General features: G+C 43.4%; 3 protein-coding genes across 3 annotated transcripts; all 3 read left to right on the plus strand.

Annotated features, from left to right (window-relative positions):
• The first annotated feature begins 478 nt into the window (after positions 1–478).
• Positions 479–2,275, plus strand: LOC127757004 (transcription repressor MYB5-like). The gene is made up of 3 exons (XM_052282404.1): positions 479–770; positions 1,093–1,222; positions 1,331–2,275. Exons 1-3 carry the CDS (start codon positions 635–637, stop codon positions 1,959–1,961), a joined length of 897 nt encoding a protein of 298 aa, XP_052138364.1. The 5' UTR covers positions 479–634; the 3' UTR covers positions 1,962–2,275.
• Positions 2,276–11,537: 9,262 nt separating this feature from the next.
• On the plus strand, positions 11,538–15,434 carry LOC127760841 (hexokinase-9). The gene is made up of 9 exons (XM_052285165.1): positions 11,538–11,875; positions 12,615–12,765; positions 12,859–13,041; positions 13,240–13,314; positions 13,442–13,597; positions 13,816–13,914; positions 13,982–14,112; positions 14,598–14,679; positions 14,754–15,434. The coding sequence occupies exons 1-9, from the start codon at positions 11,598–11,600 to the stop codon at positions 15,105–15,107; spliced, it is 1,509 nt and encodes a 502-aa protein (XP_052141125.1). The 5' UTR covers positions 11,538–11,597; the 3' UTR covers positions 15,108–15,434.
• Positions 15,435–15,964: 530 nt separating this feature from the next.
• On the plus strand, positions 15,965–17,896 carry LOC127760873 (putative 4-hydroxy-4-methyl-2-oxoglutarate aldolase 2). The gene is made up of 2 exons (XM_052285197.1): positions 15,965–16,202; positions 17,231–17,896. Exon 2 carries the CDS (start codon positions 17,244–17,246, stop codon positions 17,748–17,750), a length of 507 nt encoding a protein of 168 aa, XP_052141157.1. The 5' UTR covers positions 15,965–16,202; positions 17,231–17,243; the 3' UTR covers positions 17,751–17,896.
• Positions 17,897–23,286: the final 5,390 nt, after the last annotated feature.

Below are 23,286 nucleotides of genomic sequence, written 5' to 3' on the forward strand. Positions count from 1 at the left end.
GTTATAATCAAGTTAGGTCCTCCTAGGCCTGTAGAATATATGATCGCTGATCAGAGGGCACAAGCAAGCGCCCGCCCATGGACATTATTTCTGTCGCTTGACCAAAGCATTTTTCTATGCCGCACATACACCTTCCCTACAAGAAAAAACCGTCGAGTCGATCTTGAAATTAAATCCTGCAAACTCAAATAAATAACTAGTCGGCGACAGGGACGGACTAAGTACAATTATAATCATTCTTAAAAAAACTAGACATCTCATTTTTAATTTATTCCATCCTAAAGACAACAACGAAAGACACGGTTGTCTCACCATCGGTGTCTCTCGTAAAATACACAGAGAGACGAAGCTGACCGGTGGTGGTGGTTGAAGTTTTCTATGGCTTTTCTTGACGTCTCGCGATGTGAGAGGCGATGTGTGTGTGTGCGAGCGAGCGCTAGCTAGGTCAACTTTGCTCTCAGCTCTCGCTCCCGATGCCACACGCTGACGCTGTGCTCGTTATAAACCCCCGGCCTCGCCGGGGCCTCACCAACCACGGCCGCGCTTCGCTTCTTCCTCTGATCAGAGTGGGGTGAGGCGAAGTGCTCGATCGGGAGCGGTGGTGGTGGTGGGGAGAGAGAGAGAGAACTTAACGATGGGGAGGTCGCCGTGCTGCGACAAGGCGAGCGTGAAGCGGGGGCCGTGGTCGGAGGAGGAGGACGCCATACTCAGGAGCTTCGTCGAGAGGTTCGGCAATGCCGGCAACTGGATCGCGCTGCCCCACAAAGCAGGTGCGCGTCTGCATGCGTCCGCTGCTTCTTTCTTTTTGAAAACCGTGTGCTACGCTAGAGTCCCAGACGAGTTCGTGCGTGGTTCGATGAACAGTGGTCAAAGGCTTCTGTCACTTGCAACTTTTTAACGGCAGCTTGGTAGTATATGGAGTACTTAGCTTCTCTGAAATATTGCTAGTTGTATACTTGTATCTCTCTCTGTGACTTTATCTAGCTCGGTCTGTCAGCGTAGGGACGGGTGAGTTTACTGATAACTCGCTCGTATGTATGCACACGTAAGGATGACGTCGTTAATGTGTTGCCATTTGATTGTCATCGTCAGGGCTTAAACGGTGCGGCAAGAGCTGCCGCCTCCGGTGGCTCAACTACCTCCGCCCGGCGATCCGGCACGGCGGCTTCACCGACGAGGAGGACAACCTCATCCTGTCGCTCTACGGCGAAATGGGAAGCAAGTACGTGCATGCATGCGTGCGCTCTAGTCTACCTGCATTCACATGACCTCTACCTCTGTGCGAGTATATTGATTATACTTCTGCGTGCGTCGCGGTGGATGTGCACAGGTGGTCGGTGATCGCGTCCAAGCTCCCCGGCCGGACGGACAACGACGTCAAGAACTACTGGAACACCAAGCTCAAGAAGAGGTACTTGGCCGCGGCCGCAACAGAAGCAACCACTCCTCCTCCTCCTGCCGCCGGCGACGATGACAACAACCCAACGACACAAGCCTCCAGCCAACCCGCTCCTCCTACTCCTCCGGCGCCCCTCGTCAACCTCGACGCGGCCGGCCTCGACGGCGCCGTGGGCGACAACGACGAGCTCCTGCTGCACAAGTCGGAGCAGCTGTACGCCGAGCTGATGGGCCTCATCGAGCAGCAGCAGTACTCCACGATCACCGCCGCCGCCGTCGACGCGGCGACGACGACGACGTCGTGGTCGTCGCCGTCGACGGGAACGACAAGTCCGACCGCTAGCAGCAGTACTGACGGCAGCAGCAGCAGCAGCAACCTGCCGTGGCCGGCCGTGGACGTGCACGACAGTACGATGATGCCGCCGTTGTCGGAGTCCAGCGGCAGCAGCAGCGGCTTGTTCTTCGGCTCTCACGCGTTCGGTAGTGGCTCGTTCCAAGACCTGCTCGGCTCTGCAGCTTCCTTCGACGATGTCATGCTGTCGCAAGAGATGCTGTACTACTAGCTAGGATTAATAAGAAGAAATTAATGTTTGCTTATCTCATTAGTCTAGCTAGCAAAGTGGTAATTGAATTATCTCAATTAAGTTATAAGTATGCTGCATTGGCTAGCTAGTGACGGAACGAGACGTCATGATATGTACCGTGCAAGCGTGCAAATCAACTATGACTGTGTGAGTGCGCGTAAACGTACGTGTGTGTGTGACACGATTGTATATATATGGTCTCAGAAGTGTAAGAAATAGTCATGCGGTACTGGAAGATGACATCGCGCGTGCTGGGTCGCCCCAACATATAGCCGTGTACTAAGGTGAATCTATTGACTTGGCACTAAAAATTTTATCTTATTGGCAGGTCAATTAGTTTGTCGTCGTCAAGTCTTAGATTGAATCATCCTCATCACAACACCTTGCACTGTCTCATTGCCTTTTCATCTTGTTCGCGCGCGCTAGCTAAAGTAGTTACTCCGTTTCATAGTATAAATCATTCTAATATTTTTCATATTTATATTTATATTAATGAATCTAAACATATATATATATATATATATATATATATATATATATATATATATATATATATTTTTAGATTCATTAACATCAATATGAATGTAAGAAATGATAGAATGACTTACATTTGTGAAACGGAGAGAGTAGCAAATAATGCATGCCATCGCCTAACGACGCCGTCGTCGCAGCATTGTTATTGCCATAAGACGCAGCACAAATCCTGAAGCGTGTGTCCTTCCATGCCAGCAATGCGCCATGCCGCCATCTGATAGAGTGAGTGTACATCAGAAGAGCGGCTGTTTGTGGTGTGTGAGCGAGTCTGCTCTACTGCTGGGCCAAAAGTGAAATTTGGCTGGACCAAGTTGCGGCTCACGAGTCACGACACGTTTCCGCTCATTTGGGCCAACGAGCAGCACCAGCATTACAGAAACGGGATAAGCTAGTTCACTTTAGGCCCCTCAATTTGTTGGCCAATATGAAATTCATCCCTAAACCGAAATACCAGATATAACACGTCCCTCAACTTTCAAAACCACTTGAAATAAGACCCCAAGATGATTTGGATGACGGTTTCAGTTGACATGGCATCTACGTGAATGGTTTGACTAGGTTATCGTCTCACGTGGCGTTATAATCAAGATTAAAAAAAATTAAAATAAGAGTAAAATATATGGGCCCATATATTAGTCAATACAAACATAATAAGGAAGTGGAACCCACATGTCGGTGGTCCCACTTCCTCCACCTCACCCCTCTCTCCTCTCTACTTCCTCCTTCCCATTGTTCGCAATGAGGAATCAGTGGCAACGGCGGCCAGCAAGAAGGCAGCGACGGCGGTTGGCGGGAGGTGTCTATTGAGGAGGGAGCCATGACGTTCCGAGGCGACGGAGAAGAGGATAGAGGCGAGCTCCAACCAAATTATTCACAGTGATAATTTCAAAAATGGCGCAACGCTTGGCGGAGACGGTGATCTCTCCCCGACGGACGCCTGCCTCACGGTGATGGAGCTGGTGAACATGATCTCCGTCCTTATGGCGCTCACCGCTGCCATCCGCCTTGACGTCCCAGCCAAGCTCTGGGCTAGAGGTGCCAATGCCCCGTTCGCCACGGGACACCCTAACCCCTTTGTCCTCGAGCGCCTCCTCCGCCTGCTCACCTCCTGCAGTGTCTTCTGCGAGCACAAGGGCTCCCCGCGCCACTTCGCGCTCACCACCGGCGATGATGAATCCTAGAGCTGGCCACCGCTAGAGAGGCCGGTGGTGGTGGCGCAAATCAATAGCACGGAGGAGCCAGTGGAGGAAAAAATCAACGCGGTGGATACCAAAGTCGACGGGCAAAGGTAGAAGAGCCATTGGAGGAAGAAATCAGCGTGGTGAAGACTAAAGTCGATGTCTGACAGGAATACGAGTGGCGTCTGCTCCAATTCGCTCACCGACTACCAACCATGGCTCGAGCCAAGCCCTTCCTCCTCCCCTTACTCCTCATCTCGTTCTTGCTCACGCTCGCCGCCACGGCGGCTGCATTCATCGGCCTCGAGTCCTTCTTGGTGATGGTGCGCCACCCGTGACTCCTCCGTCGGCAATGAAACTTTCACCACCCTCCTTGCCCCAGTGTTGATGTAAAAACACGGCGGCCTGGGAGATCTGCTTAACTTCAGTGCATGTCCAAAGCTAGCCTAAGTGTGTCAAGGCGTGCCAACTGATTTGGTCCTGCAATTAGCAAGAAAGACAAAAAGTAGAGTTAGTCAGCCGACAGTCGATCGGCCAATAGGCCGATAGCATATCGTTAGTGGTCTCAGCCGATGTAGTTAGACCAAATCGGCTATAGACTGGGTAGATCGGTGAATATTAAACCCTAAACATGCCTCATCGGCTGTAATATTGTCTATCAGGTTTAATAAAGAAGTTTAAGACAGTATTATAAAAGTAGCCGATGGAACAATATTTAGGGTAAGAGAGATAATGTACTAGCTAATACTCTAGTACAGACTTATATAGGCAGATCAATCTATATAAATATATCAAATTGTGGTTGGTTAGTAGTTTAGATAGCCCAGCCGATACCAATCTAGCTTGATATAACTATATAGGGAGATCTGTCTATATAAGTGGAAAATATACATAAAACTTTAGTAAAGAAGCATGTATATTAGGTAAGATTGGCTAAAACCTCGATACTACCCTTATTAACAATCAAGAAGCAAGCTAGAGATCATGGTTCTGAACACGACTTAGTAGGTCGAATGTACTAATGCAACACTAAGTATGAAAAGAAATATGATATCTAGACAATCAAGTCGTTGACTGAATTTTCAGGATGGTAGATGTCTAAGCTAATCTAATCTAGTAAGACGAATTAGCCAATACTGGCAGAAATCCTAAAGCAAGAAGCAGCCGATAGAGCTAAATTGATATGCTAAGACTAGAATAACAAAGACATATGATAACAATGGTTATGATACAAGGACTAGAATATCTAAAACGACATAGTAGCCCCGATAGTACAAGCCATCGAGACGAGTTACCTCTTGCGAAGCGAACTCGTCGAAAAGTAAAAGGGTGGTGATGCGCCGAAGTTGTATTGGATTGTCCCTCGTATTACAATGCTATAAGGTTCATATTTATATCCCGAGTACAAAATAGTCCATTATGGACATGACTCAAACCTTTATAAAGATAAATACAAACAAGACCATATACAGCGGTCTCTTGCCAAATCTAACTCAAACCGACATAACTACCTAGTTAATAGGTACAATTGCCATACACGAGCTCTATCTCTGATTGACAATGACAGTTATCTTGATCTAGGCCTATGCCGAGCCTAGATTATACCATATCGGCAGCTTGCCATATCGGCCAAGTCAAGCCTTTGTCTAGTGTTTAGCCGATACGATATTCAACTGATGTGCAGTCTGACTTAGAGATCAACTAGATTTTACACCTAATCCGCTTCGATCTTTCTTCTTCTTCTCCAAATCTGATGCCAAATTCCGTTGTTAACACCCGGTCCTCTAGCTCTCGGCCCTGACCCCACTCCTCCCCACCTGCACCCGCCTCCTCTCCCTTTCTGTCCAAGTGCCCGTCACTGTCCGCCTCGCCGCTGCCTCCTTCTCGCTCACCGTCGGTTAGACGGACAACGAGATTAAGAACTACTGGAACATGCACATCAAGCGCAAGCTCCTGAGTTGAGGCATCGACCCGCAGACATATTGGCCGGTCAACGCCGGGAGCAGCGCCGCCGCGGTGAGCGGGCTAACCATGACGGCTAGCACCGTTGGCTTGCCGTCCCTGGCACCGACAACGGCGTGAGGGAGCTCGAGAAGGGGTCCACATTTTCTTTTAATTTTAATTTTTACTAGCAAAAATGCCCGTGCGTTGCAACGGGCGAAAAAATTATAATCATAATATACGTTTTTCATGCATAATGATTTCAATGACAATGTTTGTATTTTAATGAGCGGCTTGTTTTTTTTATAAACGGTGTTCGCGATTTTCTCAAACCATTTTTTAGAAATGCCGTATTTCTTTCTAATATTTTTTCTTAGCATGTTTTTTTTGCTTGTATTTTCGAATGTTCTTTTTTGCTTTTTTCCAATACGGGAGAATATATGACGAAATAAAAGCCGTGTAGCAGATGGCAAAAAATTGATGGATTCTATCTGACTCAAGTGTCTATCAATTTAGCTTTTTCTAATAGTTTTTTTAGAGCGATTTGTTTTTTTAATAGACTGTGTTTTTTTTTCTTGCGATGTTTTCTCAAACCATTTTTTAGAAATGGCACGTTTTTCTGGCAATTTTTTCCTCGCATGTTTTTTTTAAAAAAAATTTTTACCGACGATGGAAATAACTTTTCTCGCACATTTTTTTTATTTTTTTATGGAAGATGGAAAACATTTTTAGAGTGTTCTTTTTTGCGCTTTTTTCTGACTTTTTTCTCACGCGTTTTTTTGAACCGTTTTTATTTTCTCATGCATTTTCTCTTTTTAAATAGTTAGATTAGATTAGAGATAGAGAAGAGATATATACTGATTAGAAATCAGACTTTGTTTCACCCATTCTATTTTTTTCTCGCGAGCATTTTTTAATTCATACGAACCGAGTTTTTATTTTTTACGAACCATTTTTTTGCCACTTTCTTAGGGAATCGGACGAACTTTTTTAGATATTTTTTTTAGATTTTTTTCGCCTTTATAGGAATTAGACTTTTTTTCCGTTTTTAAAGGAATTGGATTTAGCTTTTTTCACCACTTTTTGTTTGCCTTTTATAGGAATATGATTTTTTTTTGTTTCGGATCTATGGTTTTTTTGGCCATCTAGGGGAAACAGACTTTTGTTGTTGTTGTTGTTTTTCTTTTTTCCTTTTTTTGCGGCTTTTCTTTTTTTTTTATGCACCTTTCTGTCTTTGTTATCTCCCTTTTATTATTTTTTTAAAAAAAGACCTCAAAATACCTTATTGCAAGATTATAGGGACTTAAATGTAAATATAAAAATTACAGGGACTCAAATGCAAAAGTACATACCAAAAAATTAAAATCATATAAAAATAGAATGCTCTCGACATGTAGGTTCCGTTTTTACAAACAGATCTCCAATCCGACGCATCAATTTTTTTCACCAAGATGTATGGGATATCACGGGAGATTAAAACCGAGCGGAGTGGTGTGTGGGATCTCGGACTCAAGCCTAGAGGAGAGGTGTATTTTATTTTTCGTTTTTAAAGAGGAATCGGATCTAGAGTTAGATTTTTTTCGTTTAGAGATAGAGAATCGGACATATTTTTTTTTATTTTTTTTCGTCCTTCTTACCCAGAGACGGATTCGTTTTTCTTTAATGGACAGATCCGGTTTTTCCCCCTTTTTTTGGCCCTTTTTTTGATCGGACAGGTTTAGGTTTTTTTTTCACCCGGTTTTTTCTGGATCGGATAGATTTGGTTTTTTCGCCCGGTTTTTCGTTTTTTCGCCTTTTTTATCGGATAGGTTTGGTTTTTTTTCCTTTTTTTCCGCCCGGTTTTTTAGGACAGATTTGGTTTTTTTTGTCCAGTTTTTTTTACGGATGATGGAAGCACCTCTTATTTTTTAAGTAGTAGAGACATTTTGCTTCTAATGTCACCTCACTGTCGTGTAGGACGATGACCAAGTCAAACCAGCTACGTAGGCACCATGTCAGTCGAAACTACTGTTTAAAACATCTTGTGATCTCTTTTACACTGGTTTTTGGGAGTTGGGAGATGCGCTATATATGGTATTGTGGTTCAGATATATGATTCAAACTCGGCGACAAATGGAAGGACCTCAAGTGAACTTATTCTTTACAACAACGGGAAAAATACAAGGCCCACAGTCGTAGCGAGCTGCGGGAAAGCACCGGCCGAACTACTAACATACAGTACGTGGGAATACGCAAGGTCGAACCGTCGCTGCAGACCGCAAAAGTCATCGATGCCCAACTAGGCCGCCACACCTCTACACGGCCCCATCCGGCAGCCTCCTGCCCGCGCGGCGCGACGCACCACCGGCTCACTACGCGCTAGCTGCATGCATCAGGACTGCGGTGCTACGATTTGATATGTCCCTGTTTTGAATGGTTACCGTACGCAAATTTAAGCTGCAAATTAATCTAGTAGTACTACTATATATGTATTGCATAGTTAAGCTGCAAATTGATCTCGCATATAATGCCCTCGTGCAAACGCATCTATTGCGAATCCGAAATTTGATTGATCTCGCATATGCAATATGAATATATATTTGGACTCTGGTGTTCCTAGTTTCTACGTCTCCTACCTAGCTACGAAAAAATGTACATTGTACACGATACGAACTCGTGCTTTGGTACCTGTCCATAAAACACATATTTTACCCACGAGTGCAGCAGCTCGTCTCAGGTCGGCCACCATCTATCGGCAACGCTAGCTAGCCCATCCATGTGGACGATGCCGTTGCCGCCGCTGCGGCCGCCGCCGAGGCGGTCGCCACCGACGACGATCGGGGAAGCGTACCCGGACGCACGGGGCTTCGCGACGCTGAAGTGGATAGTGATACTGCTCCTCGTGTCGTGCATGTTCGCCGGTGGCCTCTACGCCCTGACGCCCCTCGTATCCAAGGACCCTCTCTACCTCGCCCGCGTCCCGTGGCGTCTGCCGGTGCGCGTCTTGTGTGACTCCTACCTGTCGCTGATCATGGTGATCCGCGCGTACACGTTCATGCACCTGCCGCGCGCGCCGCTGGTCGTCGACGACTATCTTATGCTCCTCGGTCTCGGCGTTATCGGTGGCGTCACTGTCGTAACGACGTCTACCATCCTGGGGCTCCCCGTTGAAGACGAACGTGTGGTGATGGCATGTGCCGGCGTCCTCGTCGTCCTCGTCGCCGGGCTGCTCGCGTACTGGCGGTGGATCGTTCGCAAGTACGGTGACAAGCCGGTCGATCCGGCACCAAAGCTCGTGGAGGGTGATCGGAACTGACACGACCTGTTCCTCGTTCAACTTTTCTATTCAATTATCTGATCTTGCTACACCGGGTTCCGAAATTCTCCCTTCTCGTACTCGTGCATGGACAATGTAATTGGCTTGAGTTGAGCTTTCGTAGAAACCTTTCTGATTATTTCTTAGATTTGTCCAATGCGCGGATGCAGCTTTTCGATGCTGCCCCGTTATTCACCGAGCACCTCGTTCATCAGAGCTTGGAATGTTGTCGGCGTGTTCGTGAGGCCCAAGGGCATCACAAGGAACTCGTAGAGGCCGTCGGGTGTGCAGAATATGTCATTTTTGCGATGTTCTCTAGCTGCATGCGGACCCGATGATAGCCGAATCGGAGGTCGAGCTTGGTGAAGAATTGCGTGTCATGACAAGGGAATATACCCCCCATTGTTGCCGTCCATCCTCCACTTGCCCTGCTGTGGTGAAATTGCTAGCATCGATCCCTTTGTACAGACAATCAAGCATGGAGGATGGCCTGCCTGCCTGCCTGCCATTTTCTTCACATAAATACTTAGCAGCATCATGATGCACCAATTTTACCCAACGAACACCTTGTACTGTTGTACACATCATGGTCGGAGCTGTACATGAAGCCCTCGTCAGCGTCGACGGGAGCAGCGGCGGCACATTGGCGAGGACCCCAGGCCGCGCAGGTCCTCATCGGCTGCATTATTGGAGGCCTCAAGCTACAGATCCGGCTCCTCCTCCTTAGTATACTAAGGGTGTGTTTGGTTTACGGTCATGTATGGATGGGATATGGCCATCCATATTTTGTTGGATATGGCGATCCAATTTTTTGTTTAGTTTGTATGGATACGACGATCCAATTTCTTGTTTGGTTGGAGGATATAGCATGGATGGAAAAAGGCAAAAGTTAGTAGGACCCATTTGTCATATATATTTTTTTATTAAAATATAATCATCCGAGATCTTATTTTAAAGATTTAATTGTAACAAATATAATGGTGTAATCAAATCATAAATTAGATAAACGGTTTATGAGAAAAAATCATTTGGAGCTTGCTTACCAGAAAATCAAACCAACCACAGCCAATCAGAACAGGACACATCACCCAGACCAAAACTGGATGGCTTCATCCAGCAAAATCGGCCGGATACACTCATCCAGCATATTGAGGGAATATGCCCTATTCTGGGCCGCCCCATCCACCCTATCACCCAACCAAACACCACAGAAAATCGGGCGGCCATCTCCCATCCAGACTCATCCACCTAACCAAACACACCCTAAGTGATTCTTTTGCTCTTGGACACACATCTATAGAGTAAATCCGAGATTTAATTGATCTCCCACGAATACAACTTGAATATGAATACGATTGGACTTTGGTGTTCTCACGTCTCCTAAACCAGATAGGAAAATACTACTAGTAGTATTTATAGATACGGATTTGTGTGTACAGTAGTAGCTCGTCTCAGGTTAGCGAGAAATTAGACTTAAAAAAAGTTAAGACACACGAATTTGATGATAAATACTCTAAATTCTTCAGGTTAGCCACCATCAATTTACAAAAAAGGAAAGAGAGGGGTGTGGAAACGCTAGGCCACCGTACCATCCATGTTGTGGCTGCCGTCCTTGCCGCCGCCGCCGCCACCACTGACAATCGGGGAAGCGTTCCCGGACGCACGGCACCTAGAGACGCCGAAGTGGATAGCGGCGCTGCTCCTCGTGTCGTGCATGTTCGCCGGTGGCCTCTACACCCTGATGCCCCTCATAGCCAAGGACCCTCTCTACCTCGCCCGCGTCCCGTGGCGGCTGCCGGTGCGCGTCCTGTGCGACACCTACCTGTCGCTGACCATGGTGATCCGCTTCTACACGCTCATGTACCTGCCCCGCGCGCCGCTGGTCGCCGACGAGTACCTCTTCATGTTCGGTCTCTGCGCTGTCGGTGGCGCTGCTATCGTGACGACGTCTTTCGTCCTGGGGATTCCCGTCAAAGACGAGCGTGTGGTGATGGCGTGTGCCAGCGTCCTCGCCGTCCTCGTCGCCGGGCTGCTCGCGTACTAGGCGTGGCTCGTTCGCAAGTACGGTGATAATAAGCCGGTCGATCCGGCATCGAAGCATGTGGTGGTGGTTTAGAATTGACACGAAGATCCCTTTTGTGTAGTAATTGTCTAGTTCACATCGTGTCAGTGTTCCAAAATCGCCTAGCTACAGTAGTAATTTGTATACGAACAATGTAATTAATAATTTAATTGGCTTGAGTTTGTTTATATGGCATTGAGTTCATCTTTAGTAGCGTTTCAGAAAAGTATGTTCAGGAGCAACCAGCCCAACGAAATCACCTTCTTTTTTTTTTTTCTCGTCCGTTGCGCGTACTCAACGGCTGGATGATGCACAATACCAAGAGCCCCATCCTCTGGACTAATAAACCAAAACAAAAGTTAAAATTTAAATTTTTAAATTTAATTTTAAATTAAATTTTAAAATATTTTTAACGTATTTTTTATATTAGCTTTTAAGTTACAAACAAATATATAAAAATTTTACCAATAAATTAATTTTTATTCTCAATTACTGCTGCTTTGACCCCACCACCTCGTCAGTACAAACGCCGTGATGAGTCCGAACTCGCGTTGACCTATTGACTCGAGTCGCCGTCTCGCCGAGCGAACCCGACGTCGTCGGCGATGAGGAAGGCGGCGGCGCTGGCGTCCGCGGCGATAGCCGCAGCAGCAGTAGCGGTAGTCTCCACGGTGTTGCACCAGAGGCAACGTCAGGCGGCGAAGCGGTCGGAGCGCGCGGAGGCCGTGCTGCTGCGGGACCTGCAGGAGCGGTGCGCCGCGCCGGTGGAGCTGCTGCGGCAGGTGGCGGACGCGATGGCCGCGGAGATGCGCGCGGGGCTCGCCGCCGAGGGCGGGAGCGACCTCCAGATGCTCGTCACCTACGTTGACTCCCTCCCCTCCGGGTAAAAGTCCCAGTCCCCTTCCCACCCCCAGTGCTAAACCCCACCTCTTCGATTCAATTGGAGAGCGATTGGTCCTCCTGATCGAAGAGAGGGACTTCTTTCTGTACTTAATGCTTGTGCTATGTCGCTTTCTACGTCGGATGGCGTTGATGATAGTGTTGTGGACAGTAGGCGAAAATTTCTGGTTTGCGTGAATGGATTATTTTGTTAAGGATGTTTCACATGCTAATTTGGTCTAGAAGTTGATGTTTATAATTAAGTCAATCAGAGGTATATTATGGCTGGCTTCCTTGTCTTTCGATGAAATTGAAGGGAGTGAATGGTTTGTCCTGCATTACTAGGAGGTTAATGTGATTTGAGGTATCCTGGAAACGCGCATATGATGTGCTGATCGAATTGACTTGGGAGTCCTGGCTTTAAAACTAACATAAGCTATATGAAGCATGCTGACACAATCGTGTGGCAGAGCTATTACACAAAGATATTGTATCTAATATATTGTCGTGCAATCCTTTTGCGTGTACGCGAAAAAACACAAAGATATTGTACAATTGCAAGCGCACGGCTGTATTATTGCTCTTGTCTAACAGTAGAGGTTACATCTGTCTGTGTCTGAATTTCACAAAATGGACATGACTTATTGAACTGTGTATCCATGGCTATCTTACATTTCAATTGTTGCATGGATTTTGCATTTTCAGCACACAGTAATCTGATATCTGTTAGAAAATTATTGAAGGGGTGAGAAAGGGATGTTTTATGCACTTGACCTTGGAGGAACAAATTTCCGCGTTTTACGAGTTCAATTAGGAGGCAAAGAACGTCGAATTATCAAGCAAGACTCAGAAGGGATATCCATTCCACAACATTTAATGTCCAGCAGTTCACATGTAAATCATGTCTCACTTTCTGCAATTTGTTCGTTCCAATCATTTTTATGATTCTATACTAAGTCTGGCACATTTGGTGTGATTTTGCTCTAGGAGTTGTTTGATTTTGTTGCTGCGGCTTTAGCAAAATTTGTTGCCTCTGAAGGTGAAGACTGCCATCTTCCTGAGGGTACCCAAAGAGAACTAGGTTTTACATTCTCTTTTCCAGTGAAACAAAAATCATTGGCATCTGGCACTCTTATCAAGTGGACGAAGAGTTTTGCAATTGATGAAATGGTCAGTTTTGTTACCTCACATATGTAAACCAAATGAAAATCCTAAGGAAGGATATCCAGCTTCATTGTGAATTTTAAAAAAAAAAAACATGTCGTCCTGGATGGAAATTCACCAATTGTGAATTCTCTTTTAGTTCTGTTATATCTTATATATCCAATTAGTTGTGTATAACATACTTACTTGTTGCTTTGAAGGCAGGTCGGCAAGGATGTTGTGGCTGAATTAAACATGGCTATCAGACGTCAAGGACTTGATATGAAAGTCACAGCATTGGTTAGCTTCTTTTGATATCCATCTTATGCTCAATAGGAGAAACACTGCTAGAAGATAATGTTGTGGCTATTGTCATGTTTTATTGCACTGGCCATACAAATTGAAGTGTAAAACACTACCCTTTCAGGTTAATGATACAGTAGGGACATTAGCTGCTGGGAGATATGTGGATCATGATACTATTGCTGCTGTTATACTGGGAACCGGTAGTAATGCAGCGTACATAGATCATGCAGATGCAATTCCAAAATGGCATGGAGCCCTGCCCAAGTCTGGAAATATGGTGTGTTTTTTCAGTCCATACTTCTGTAGTTCTGTTTGCTAGTTAGTCCGTCTTCCATTATCCCAAGGTACAAGGCATGCAAAAGATCATGCTTAGCAGTTTATATTGTTTGTAGTCTTGCGCGAATAAGAAAAGGCAACAATAAAGTATAAGAGGGACTTTTGCATTGTTGATAATTTTGACGTGTTTATTTGTTAGTTTCTTTGCTTTGGTAAAAGGTAATAAACATGGAATGGGGTAACTTTAAGTCCTCACATCTTCCACTTACTGAATTTGATCAAGAGTTGGATGCAGAAAGTTTGAACCCTGGCAAACAGGTATTACCCTTATGTTGTTGCTCCCTTTTGTGGGTAATGACTCATGATAAGGATATTGCCCTACCAGGTTTACGAGAAATTGATTTCTGGTATGTATATGGGGGAACTTGTTCGAAGAATCTTACTAAAGATGGCTCAAGAAACTCGCATTTTTGGTGATAATATACCTCCAAAACTTGAGAGACCATACATCTTAAGGTATGCTGTTCAGTATTTCTGTTTTATTTTCTTTTATTAATCATTTTCGATATTTGTCCAGAAGCTCATGAAAAGGATGAATTGCTAATGAATCTGTAGTTGCCTTCCTAGGCTCTATTACAAACTTCAAGTCATTAGAATTCTATCAAGTCTGTCGCTATTTGGGTACAGAACTAAATGGTACCAACAATAATAGAAATAGACGAATGTCTTCTTAAGTGAGAACATCCTGCAGGTTGATATTTCCTGTAGTAGATATGGCTAGACTACCAATAAACAGAAGCAGTTTATCTGAGTAAAGCAAGAAAAAAGATTCTGCAAGTTGGTAGTAGATATAGATATAAATAGAGTTTTGAATTTTTTTTTCTAGGCTTTATGTGACTAATTTGTCATTTGTCCTTAATTAAAGCATGTTCTGGTAGCTCTTCAAATTAAACTGAACCATTTACTTTTTCCGACAATTGTCGTTTTACATTGCATTACAGGACACTTGACATGCTGATCATGCGTCATGATACATCATCTGATCTCAGAACAGTTGCCAACAAGTTGAAAGAAGTCTTGGGGGTATTTTTCATCTTTCGATCTTCACTAATACTGTCATTTGTTCAATCCCTACAATGATCATAGTTGGTTTTCAGATCGAATATACCTCTTTCACGACGAGGAAACTGGTTTTGGATGTTTGTGAGGCCATTGCGACACGCGGTGCACGGCTTGCTGCTGCTGGGATATATGGCATTATCCAAAAGCTTGGTCAGCATTCTGACAGCCCCAGTACGAGAAGGTCCGTGATTGCTGTGGATGGAGGGGTCTATAAATACTACACTTTCTTCAGCCAGTGCATGGAGAGCACTCTGAGTGACATGCTTGGGCAGGAGCTGGCCCCCTCTGTTATGATCAAGCATGTCAATGATGGCTCAGGCGTTGGGGCAGCTCTCCTGGCAGCCTCTTATTCTCAATACCACCAGGCTGAATCTGCAGATAGTTCATAATATTCTAAAAAAAAAAAGCTGAATCTGCAGATAGCTCTTAATATTCTGAAAAAAACTGTCAAAAAATAATATTCTGAAAAAAAACTTGTATTAAGGTGATAAACAATAGGTTTTGGAGCAATTTTTTTTTAAGATAATGGATTAAACCGGCCTCTACATCCAAACGAGATTCTAGAGCAATAGCAGCTATACAGTTTGCCTAAGGGCTAAATATCTTGTATTTTGCAAATGTCAATTGTACATGAACTCTATCTGCAATATCTGTTCAGTGTTTCAGTGGGTCATAGACACTGTGGTTATATATCAATTACGAGTTTTTTTATGGTACTTGATGAGGTACTGCTATGTTAGTTCAACTCTGCACTGGAAATCTGTTCATTTTCAGGGAGTTCTTGTTCTATACTACCTGTTTTAACAATCATAAAATAAACTGATCAGACACACGCAGCAAACAAATAGAGAGGACTAACACTTCCATTGATGCTGCTGCACAACTGCTATGACACAAAGTTCAGAGCGAAATCTGCTGAATGGTAAGTATAACTGACAGACCCAAAGGCTAAAATTATGTCACTGATATAGGATCGTAGTAAAGTGGGACTTAAATATCAGTGACTTAACAGCAAGCTGCACAAGCCACTAAATAAGCGCGGCTTTGCAAACTTTGCAAATACGCGCGTATTTAGTGACTTATTGTCAAAAAAAAAATATCACAAAATTGAGACCAAGACACAAACTAACTACTGTACTCCAGTTTAGAGACAAATCAAACCCGTAACCATAATTACCATTCCCGTGGGCGTGGACAGTGGAGGTGGAAGCCGCGAAATACTAGTGAAAGACAGGGTGTTGTGCGTAAAAAGCTCAGAGTCTCACACTGTCACACAGGATTCTCCCTTTCCGCAGGCAGGAGGAGACGCTGGGACTGGGTGGGTACCCTCCGCCGCCGGCTGCCGCGGCTACCTCCCCTCTTCCTTCGCTCCTCTCTCGCATCCACGCGACAGATCAAACCAACCACCCCCACTAATCGAATCCCTCACCCGATTGCCCCGACCACATCGCCGCCGCCGCGGCCGATCCGACCCCGCGAGCGAGGTAGGGAGGCGCCCCTCATCTTCCTCTTCCTCGCCCCTTTTTTTTTGTTTCCTGTTCATGCGGTTTCTAGCGGCGCCCGCGCGCTTAATCTCTCTGCCTGATCGGGTGGAGTTCTAGGAGTCCGCGTGTTGTACTGACAAACTCTCAGCCGTTTGCTCCTTGTTTAGGCATGTTGTTCTAATTGTTGCGTTGCATTTTGTACGTCCTGGATGAAAGGAAATCGTAGGATAGTTCTTGATCTGTTATTATACTATTGACCAAATCGTATCTAATATCGATCGTCTGATGTACCTTTAAAGCCATACGGTATTGTCTCGTGTTGGTATGGTTGGACTTGGACCTGTCGACAGCAAAACCTTTATTTCTCCTTGAAATGGCAACTACGATACTGAGTAATCTTTAGTTCCATATCTAGTTGCTGGATTAGCTGCTGTCTTTTTTGTGCTTACTGCTTACAGCATTTGTAACTTGACACACCTTGGTTGCTCATTGTATCACGTATTATACTGTATTTGTATGTATGTATGAAAACTGATATATGATGATGGATAACGAAATGTCATGTTAGATCACATTCTTAAACGTGCTTTTCCCTTTTTAGTTACTTCTCCTCTAGTTAAAGCATGTTAACGCTTCTCAACAAGATAGATTTGGCGGTTTAGTTGTTATGTGGAAGATGGAACACCATATTTATTTTTATTTTGTTCCTTGCTGTGATAATAATAAAAAAGTTCTCTAGTTATGCTGCTTATAAGTTTAGTCATGGAAAATCTCCCATTTCTTGTTGAATGGAATCTCTAACACTTTTCCTATTGTTCTAAGTACATCATTGAGATCAGGCATGAGAAATAGTGTTATAGCATATCATATTCGCCTTCCTCATTTGCTGTATACAAGTTCAATGCGCATTTTCTTAAAAAGTTTTAGTTAATCATGAAAATAGCTTGTATTGTTAAATTTTTATTGAATAGCTTTACTTCTAAGCCACTTCTTGCTCAATAATGTTTTTCTTCCTCTAATGACAACAGAACCGAAGCCAATATGGCTGCCTTGCCATTAGCCACCGCTGAAGTATGTGATGCAAATGCAGATTTAATCATGAATGGTGAGCTTCGTGCTCTCCAGCCCATCTTCCAAATCTATGGAAGGCGGCAGGTTTTTGCTGGCCCTATTGTGACACTGAAGGTCTATGAGGACAATGTTCTTATCCGTGAGTTCCTTGAGGAGAAGGGTCATGGAAGGGTTCTCGTGGTTGATGGTGGTGGGAGCTTGCGCTGTGCCATTTTGGGTGGCAACCCTGTGCAGCAGGCACAGAACAATGGGTGGGCTGGCATCATCGTCAATGGTTGCATCAGGGACGTGGATGAAATCAATGGCTGTGACATTGGTGTCCGGGCTCTGAACTCACATCCTATGAAGGCAAACAAGAAGGGAATAGGTGAGAAGCATGTGCCTGTGACCATCGCAGGGACCAGGATTTGCGACGGTGAGTGGCTCTATGCAGATACCGATGGCATTCTCATCTCGAGGACTGAATTGACTGTGTAAACCTCTCTGTGTGTCTGTGTATGACAATTCAGAGCATAAAAAGGAGTTCTGCTTTCGCTCTCTTGTGTGTAATATCTACAACTGTAATAATGTACTATTAAATTAAATGAACACCTGGAATAATTGATGCCTCTATTTTGTTGTTAGAGTGGGGATCCTGGTTGACAATACTTCTCTGTGGGTATACCATTATGAATTTATATCTAACTGTAAATCCTTCCTGGTTGACAATACTTCTCTGTAGTTTCTCGCCCTTTTGTGGGTAATGACTCAGGATAAGGATATTGCCCTCCCAAATTTACGAGAAGTTGATTTCTGGTATGTATATGGAAGAAACTGTCTGAAGAATCTTGCTAGAGATGGCTCGAGAAGCTGCCATATTTGGTGATAATATACCTCCAAAACTTGAGAGACCATATCTGAATACCCCGAAGGTATGTTGTTCAGTCTTTTTTGTTTATTTTCTATTCCTTCTCCTTTTGGATTGATATTTGTCCAGAAGCTCATGAAAAGGACGTAGACACTTGTAGTTATCATTCACTAATCCAGCATGAAAAAAATATCCAGCAGAATTGCTAAGGAATCTGTAGTTGCCTTCCTAGTTCCTAGGCCCTATTACAAACTTCAAGTTAGCTATTGAATATTTGAATTCTATCATAGAGGAATGTCTTAACATCCTGCAGGTTGATATTTCCTGTAGTGATATGGCTAAACTACCAATTAACAGAAGCAATTTTATCTGTTGAAATTTCAGATTTTACACAGCTTACAGCAGAAACTTTGCTGCGTAAAGAAATAAAAAAAAGATTGTGCAAGTTGATAGATATAAATAAAGTTTTAAATTTTTTGCATGGCTTGGCAGCTCTTCAAATTAAACCGAACCATTTACCTTTCCGACAATAGTCAGTTTTTTTTGTTGCACTCAAGAACACTTGACATGCCGATGATTAGGGATGCAAGTGGGGCGGGCTTTTTTTTCGGCCCGCAGTCCCGCCCCACAAAAAAGCCCGCAAATTTGCGGGTTGGCCATCCCGCGTGGACCTTGCAAAATTGTTTGGCCCATCCCGCACAGCCCGTTGGGCGCCACGGCATTAGGGCACAGACTGGGAGACGCGAGACGCAGCCGCAGCGGCGCAGCCGAGACGGGAGACGGGAGACGGCGGCGGCGAGACGGCGCCGCAGCGGCCGCTACTCTCGTCTTCCTCGTCGCCCATCCATCCAAATCCAGCAGCCGACGCCCTCCAGTCTCCTGATCCAGCGAAATAGCGAATCCAGTGCATTTCATACTTCAGTTCTTGATAGTTCTTGATAGATCCATCCAATCCAAATCCTGCAGCTTGCGACGCTGCGTTGCCGCCTCCAGATCTCTACACACTAATTAAGGTACAAGATCAAACTAACCTTTCATGTGTTTCTTGTGTATTTATGTGAATCAATGAATTGCTTCTCCAAGAATGGCAGCAGGTTGTCTCACTCACTCTATTTGTTTTTGTATATGTTAAACTTTGAGTGTGATTGGTGATCTAGCCATTGTTATACTGGACATCAGCGTCTGCAAATGATCTATTGCATCTTTTTTTTTATCTAATTAATGTGATGCATGATCAGCTACCACTGGATTGACATAACAAGATTGATAGGTGCTCATTCAGAGAAGTTTCCTTCAGACTAATTTCTTAATTATTAGCTTCAGATTTTTTTTTCTTGTTCTATAGTATATAAAGTACAGTTACATGTAGTAGTAATATTCACCCCAGATGTTACACTGGATAATTATTTTTTCATGTTTTCCCTGCATCTGCATTAGTTATTCAGAATTTCATCTTGGTGAAATAAACAGAACACTTACACAACTGTTGGCCCAATCAGACTATCAGAGTACTGTTCTAATAGAGGACCAATCAGGCACATGTGCTGATAGTAGAGTGCTACGCATTCTTTTTATTATTTGCCCTTCATGATATATAGTCTATTTGTTTTGATTTTTGAAGTGCTATATAGTTCACAAGTGCTCGCAATTTTACTCTTTTCATAAGTGCTCACAATTTTACTATGCTCACAATTTTGCTCTTTTCAGCACAAATTTTCTTCCATGTCGACCCCATCATCGTTTGAAGCTACTGAAGAGGCAGCCCTTTTAGGGGCAAAGCGGAAGTCTTCTTTAGATCCTCCTTCAGCCAAGCGACCACGGTCACCTATTTTGCCATTAGTAAGGTCCCCAGGGGTGAGACACATGATGTCCCAAGTGAGCTCTCCATCTGTTAGATCTCCAATGGCAATTATCAATTCTTCAAGGCAAAGAACTCCATCACCAGCCCCAACTTCTAATGATATCGATATGACAAATCAGACAAGAGCGACTCCTTGTGGGAGTCACGGTAAGAAATTGCTGACTTTTCTTTGAAATTATTTGTTCTGATTTTTGTCGTTATCTATCCATGTCTATGAATTATTATTTTTACATTAATTGATTGCATGCATGTACTGTAGTTATATAATATGTATGCAATAGCCATTAATTGATTGTTACTGTAATCTATTCATGTCTATGAATTAATTTATATTAATTGATTGTGTGCATGTACTGCAATTGCACAATATGTATAAACTGAACATAGAGTACTTGTCGAAATGTTGCTGGTATACTTATAATATTCGTATAATACTTGTCAGTGCAGTATTTTTACTTTACTTGTCACTAGTGTAGTATAATACTTGTCAGTGCAGTATTTTTACTTTACTTGTCACTAGTGTATTTATAGCAATATTTTTGTGCTTAGCCACAGGGAGAGCAAGAAAACTGAAATCTACAATGTGGAAAGAATTTGATCCAATACGTACTAATGATAAACTATCACATGCTAAATGTATCCACTGCAATAAGGTTTTCGTGGCTAGCCGATCTTCTGGGACTAGTCAGTGCCTTAGACATTTGAAAGTTTGTAAGGTCAGGCTTAGAATGCACCATTTGATTGAGCATATGCATGCCAACTTGTCCCCTACCGCCGATGTTATGAAGAATTGGAAATTTGACCAAGAAGTGTCACAGAAAGAACTTCTTAGGATGATTGTGTTGCAAGAGTTACCCTTTAGCATTGTTGAGCATGTTGGATTTAGGAGATTTGTTGCAAGTTTAAATCCATATTTTAAGGTGATATCAAGAACCACACTGAGAAATGATTGTATGGCTGCTTATGAGGATCATAAGTTAGCTTTATTTGATGTCTTGAAGAGCTCAAATTCTCAAGTATCTCTTACTGCCGACATGTGGACTTCCATCCAGAACTTAGGCTATTTGTGTGTTACTTGTCATTACATTGATAATGAATGGAAGTTGCAAAAGAGAATTATAAAGTTTGCTCTAGTGCCGACCCCACATGATGGCATCACTATGTTTAGTGAAATGCTAAAGGCCATTCAGGAGTGGCATATCGAAAATAAGTTATTCAGTGTTACCTTAGACAATGCAAGTGTGAATGATACAATGATGACTCATCTGAAAACCAATCTTGTTGGTAAGACAATGTTGCCTTGTGATGGAGTGTTGTTGCATTTTCGCTGTGTTGCCCATATATTCAATCTAATTGTCCAAGATGGGCTAAAAACCATGAGCAACGCCATTAACAGTATAAGAGAAAGTGTTAAATATGTTCGGAGTTCACAATCACGTGGTCAAAGGTTTAAAGAGATGATTGCTCAAGTGGGAATAAAAACTAACAGACGACCATCGCTTGATGTATCAACGAGATGGAATTCGACATACTTAATGCTCGAGTCATCTTTATTGGTCAGAATGGCCTTTGAAGCCTTGGATCGGCATGACATAAATTATTTGCATCAACCCTTCAATTATCAATGGACAATGGCTGAGAAGCTTTGTGCTTTGTTGAAAGTTTTCTATGAAGCTACTGTTGCAGTATCTGGTACGTTGTACCCAACTTCAACATGCTATTTTCATGAACTTTTGAAGATAAAAGATGGTTTTGGACAAGGAGGCTACAAATGAAGATGTCACCATTGCATCTATTGTCAAGGAAATGAAAGAAAAATTTAAGAAGTACTGGGACGCTCAATACTTGCAAATATGTTTCCCGGTTATTTTTGATCCAAGGTATAAGTACAAATTCATTGAGTTTCGTTTGAAGTCTGCATTTGGAGCTACTGCAACTCCTTACCTTAAGGAAATCAAGAGTAATATGCAGAAATTGTTTGATGAATATTCTGCCAAGTATGGGGGCTCAAACAACATCAATTCTCAGCCCGAAACAAGTGTTGAGCAGAATGTTGATGCAAATAATCAATTCGCTGATTGGAGACAGTTTCTACATGACAAAAGCAGGAGCAAAGTAAAGAGTGAGCTTAGTCGATATCTTGCTGATATGCCTCAGGAAGGTGATTTCCAAGATGGGCATGATTTTGATATCTTGAACTGGTGGATGGTAAACAAAACAAAGTACCCTGTGATTTCACGAATGGCACGTGATGTTTTGGCTATTCCAGCAACATCAATGGCATCAGAGGCAGCATTTTCAACTGGAGAAAGGATCATTAGTAACTATAGAAGTAGACTTTCGAGCAGTACTGTAGAGGCATTGATTTGCCTTCAAGATTGGATGAGGGCAGAAGGTTTGGGTGATTTCTTTGCACGTGATCTTGCTGAGAGTGATGACCAAAATGTGCAACATTCAGGTATTTAAATTGAGATTCGTTTGAATTAACTTGGCTATTCTATATTTTTGTATAGTTGTATACTACACCACTAACATCATTGTTTCTTTTTTATTAACATCCAACAGTCCAGCATGTACTCTTTTTTATTAACTCCATTGTTTCTTCCTATACAGGTGAAAATGCCTATACACCTCTAGTAACATGTAGTACCAGCACAACAACCAGCAGCAGGTTATATATCTCACTATCCTCGATAACTGCTTGTTATTGTCAATTATGTCCTTTAATTCATATTTTGGATGCATTCTTAATTGATGAAACTTATGAAACTTAGTACATATTTACTCCATTCTACAATATGGAATAACGTTGTGATCAGTCGGTTGATGAATTCATTTCTAATTTTCGATTAGTAGTTTCTCCACTCTAACTTTATTAAATTTAATGTGTTGAAGGTAATATAGAAAAAGACCGGAAGAGCTCATGGAGTTGGAAGCAGTTGTTTGTCACTTTGTCAATTGGGACAGTTGGTTTATCATGAAGAGAAAATGCATCATCATCACTTTAACTTTAGTCATGATGTTAAAGGGAAAGAATGGTGTTCTTATTCAGTACTATACTTGTTATGTCATTGAAAAAGAATACTTTCACATGAAAATAATACAGTTTTCATGTGCTAAATTTGGGATATGGAGTAGTTATGTGCTTGTGTGATTGATGAACCTAATTAAACAGAGATGTGCACATTGTGGGCTGTCCAGCGGTGCCCGTCGGGCTGAGCAATCCCGCCAAGCCGTGTGGGGCGGGCTGCCGTTTGCCCGCACATGCAGTTTGCGGCTGGTATGGGGCAGGGCAGGACGGCCCA

The sequence above is a fragment of the Oryza glaberrima genome, chromosome 1 (genome assembly GCF_000147395.1).
Source record: "Oryza glaberrima chromosome 1, OglaRS2, whole genome shotgun sequence".
In the NCBI taxonomy this organism is placed as follows: domain Eukaryota; kingdom Viridiplantae; phylum Streptophyta; class Magnoliopsida; order Poales; family Poaceae; genus Oryza; species Oryza glaberrima.

Coding starts and splice junctions, on each gene's coding strand:
- LOC127757004 (XM_052282404.1), top strand. CDS start 635: ATGGGGAGGTCGCCGTGCTGCGACAAGGCGAGCGTGAAGCGGGGGCCG. Junction 771..1,092: donor CGCGCTGCCCCACAAAGCAG/GTGCGCGTCTGC, acceptor TGTCATCGTCAG/GGCTTAAACGGTGCGGCAAG. Junction 1,223..1,330: donor TACGGCGAAATGGGAAGCAA/GTACGTGCATGC, acceptor GGATGTGCACAG/GTGGTCGGTGATCGCGTCCA.
- LOC127760841 (XM_052285165.1), top strand. CDS start 11,598: ATGAGGAAGGCGGCGGCGCTGGCGTCCGCGGCGATAGCCGCAGCAGCA. Junction 11,876..12,614: donor GTTGACTCCCTCCCCTCCGG/GTAAAAGTCCCA, acceptor AAATTATTGAAG/GGGTGAGAAAGGGATGTTTT. Junction 13,598..13,815: donor TGCCCAAGTCTGGAAATATG/GTGTGTTTTTTC, acceptor CTTTGGTAAAAG/GTAATAAACATGGAATGGGG.
- LOC127760873 (XM_052285197.1), top strand. CDS start 17,244: ATGGCTGCCTTGCCATTAGCCACCGCTGAAGTATGTGATGCAAATGCA.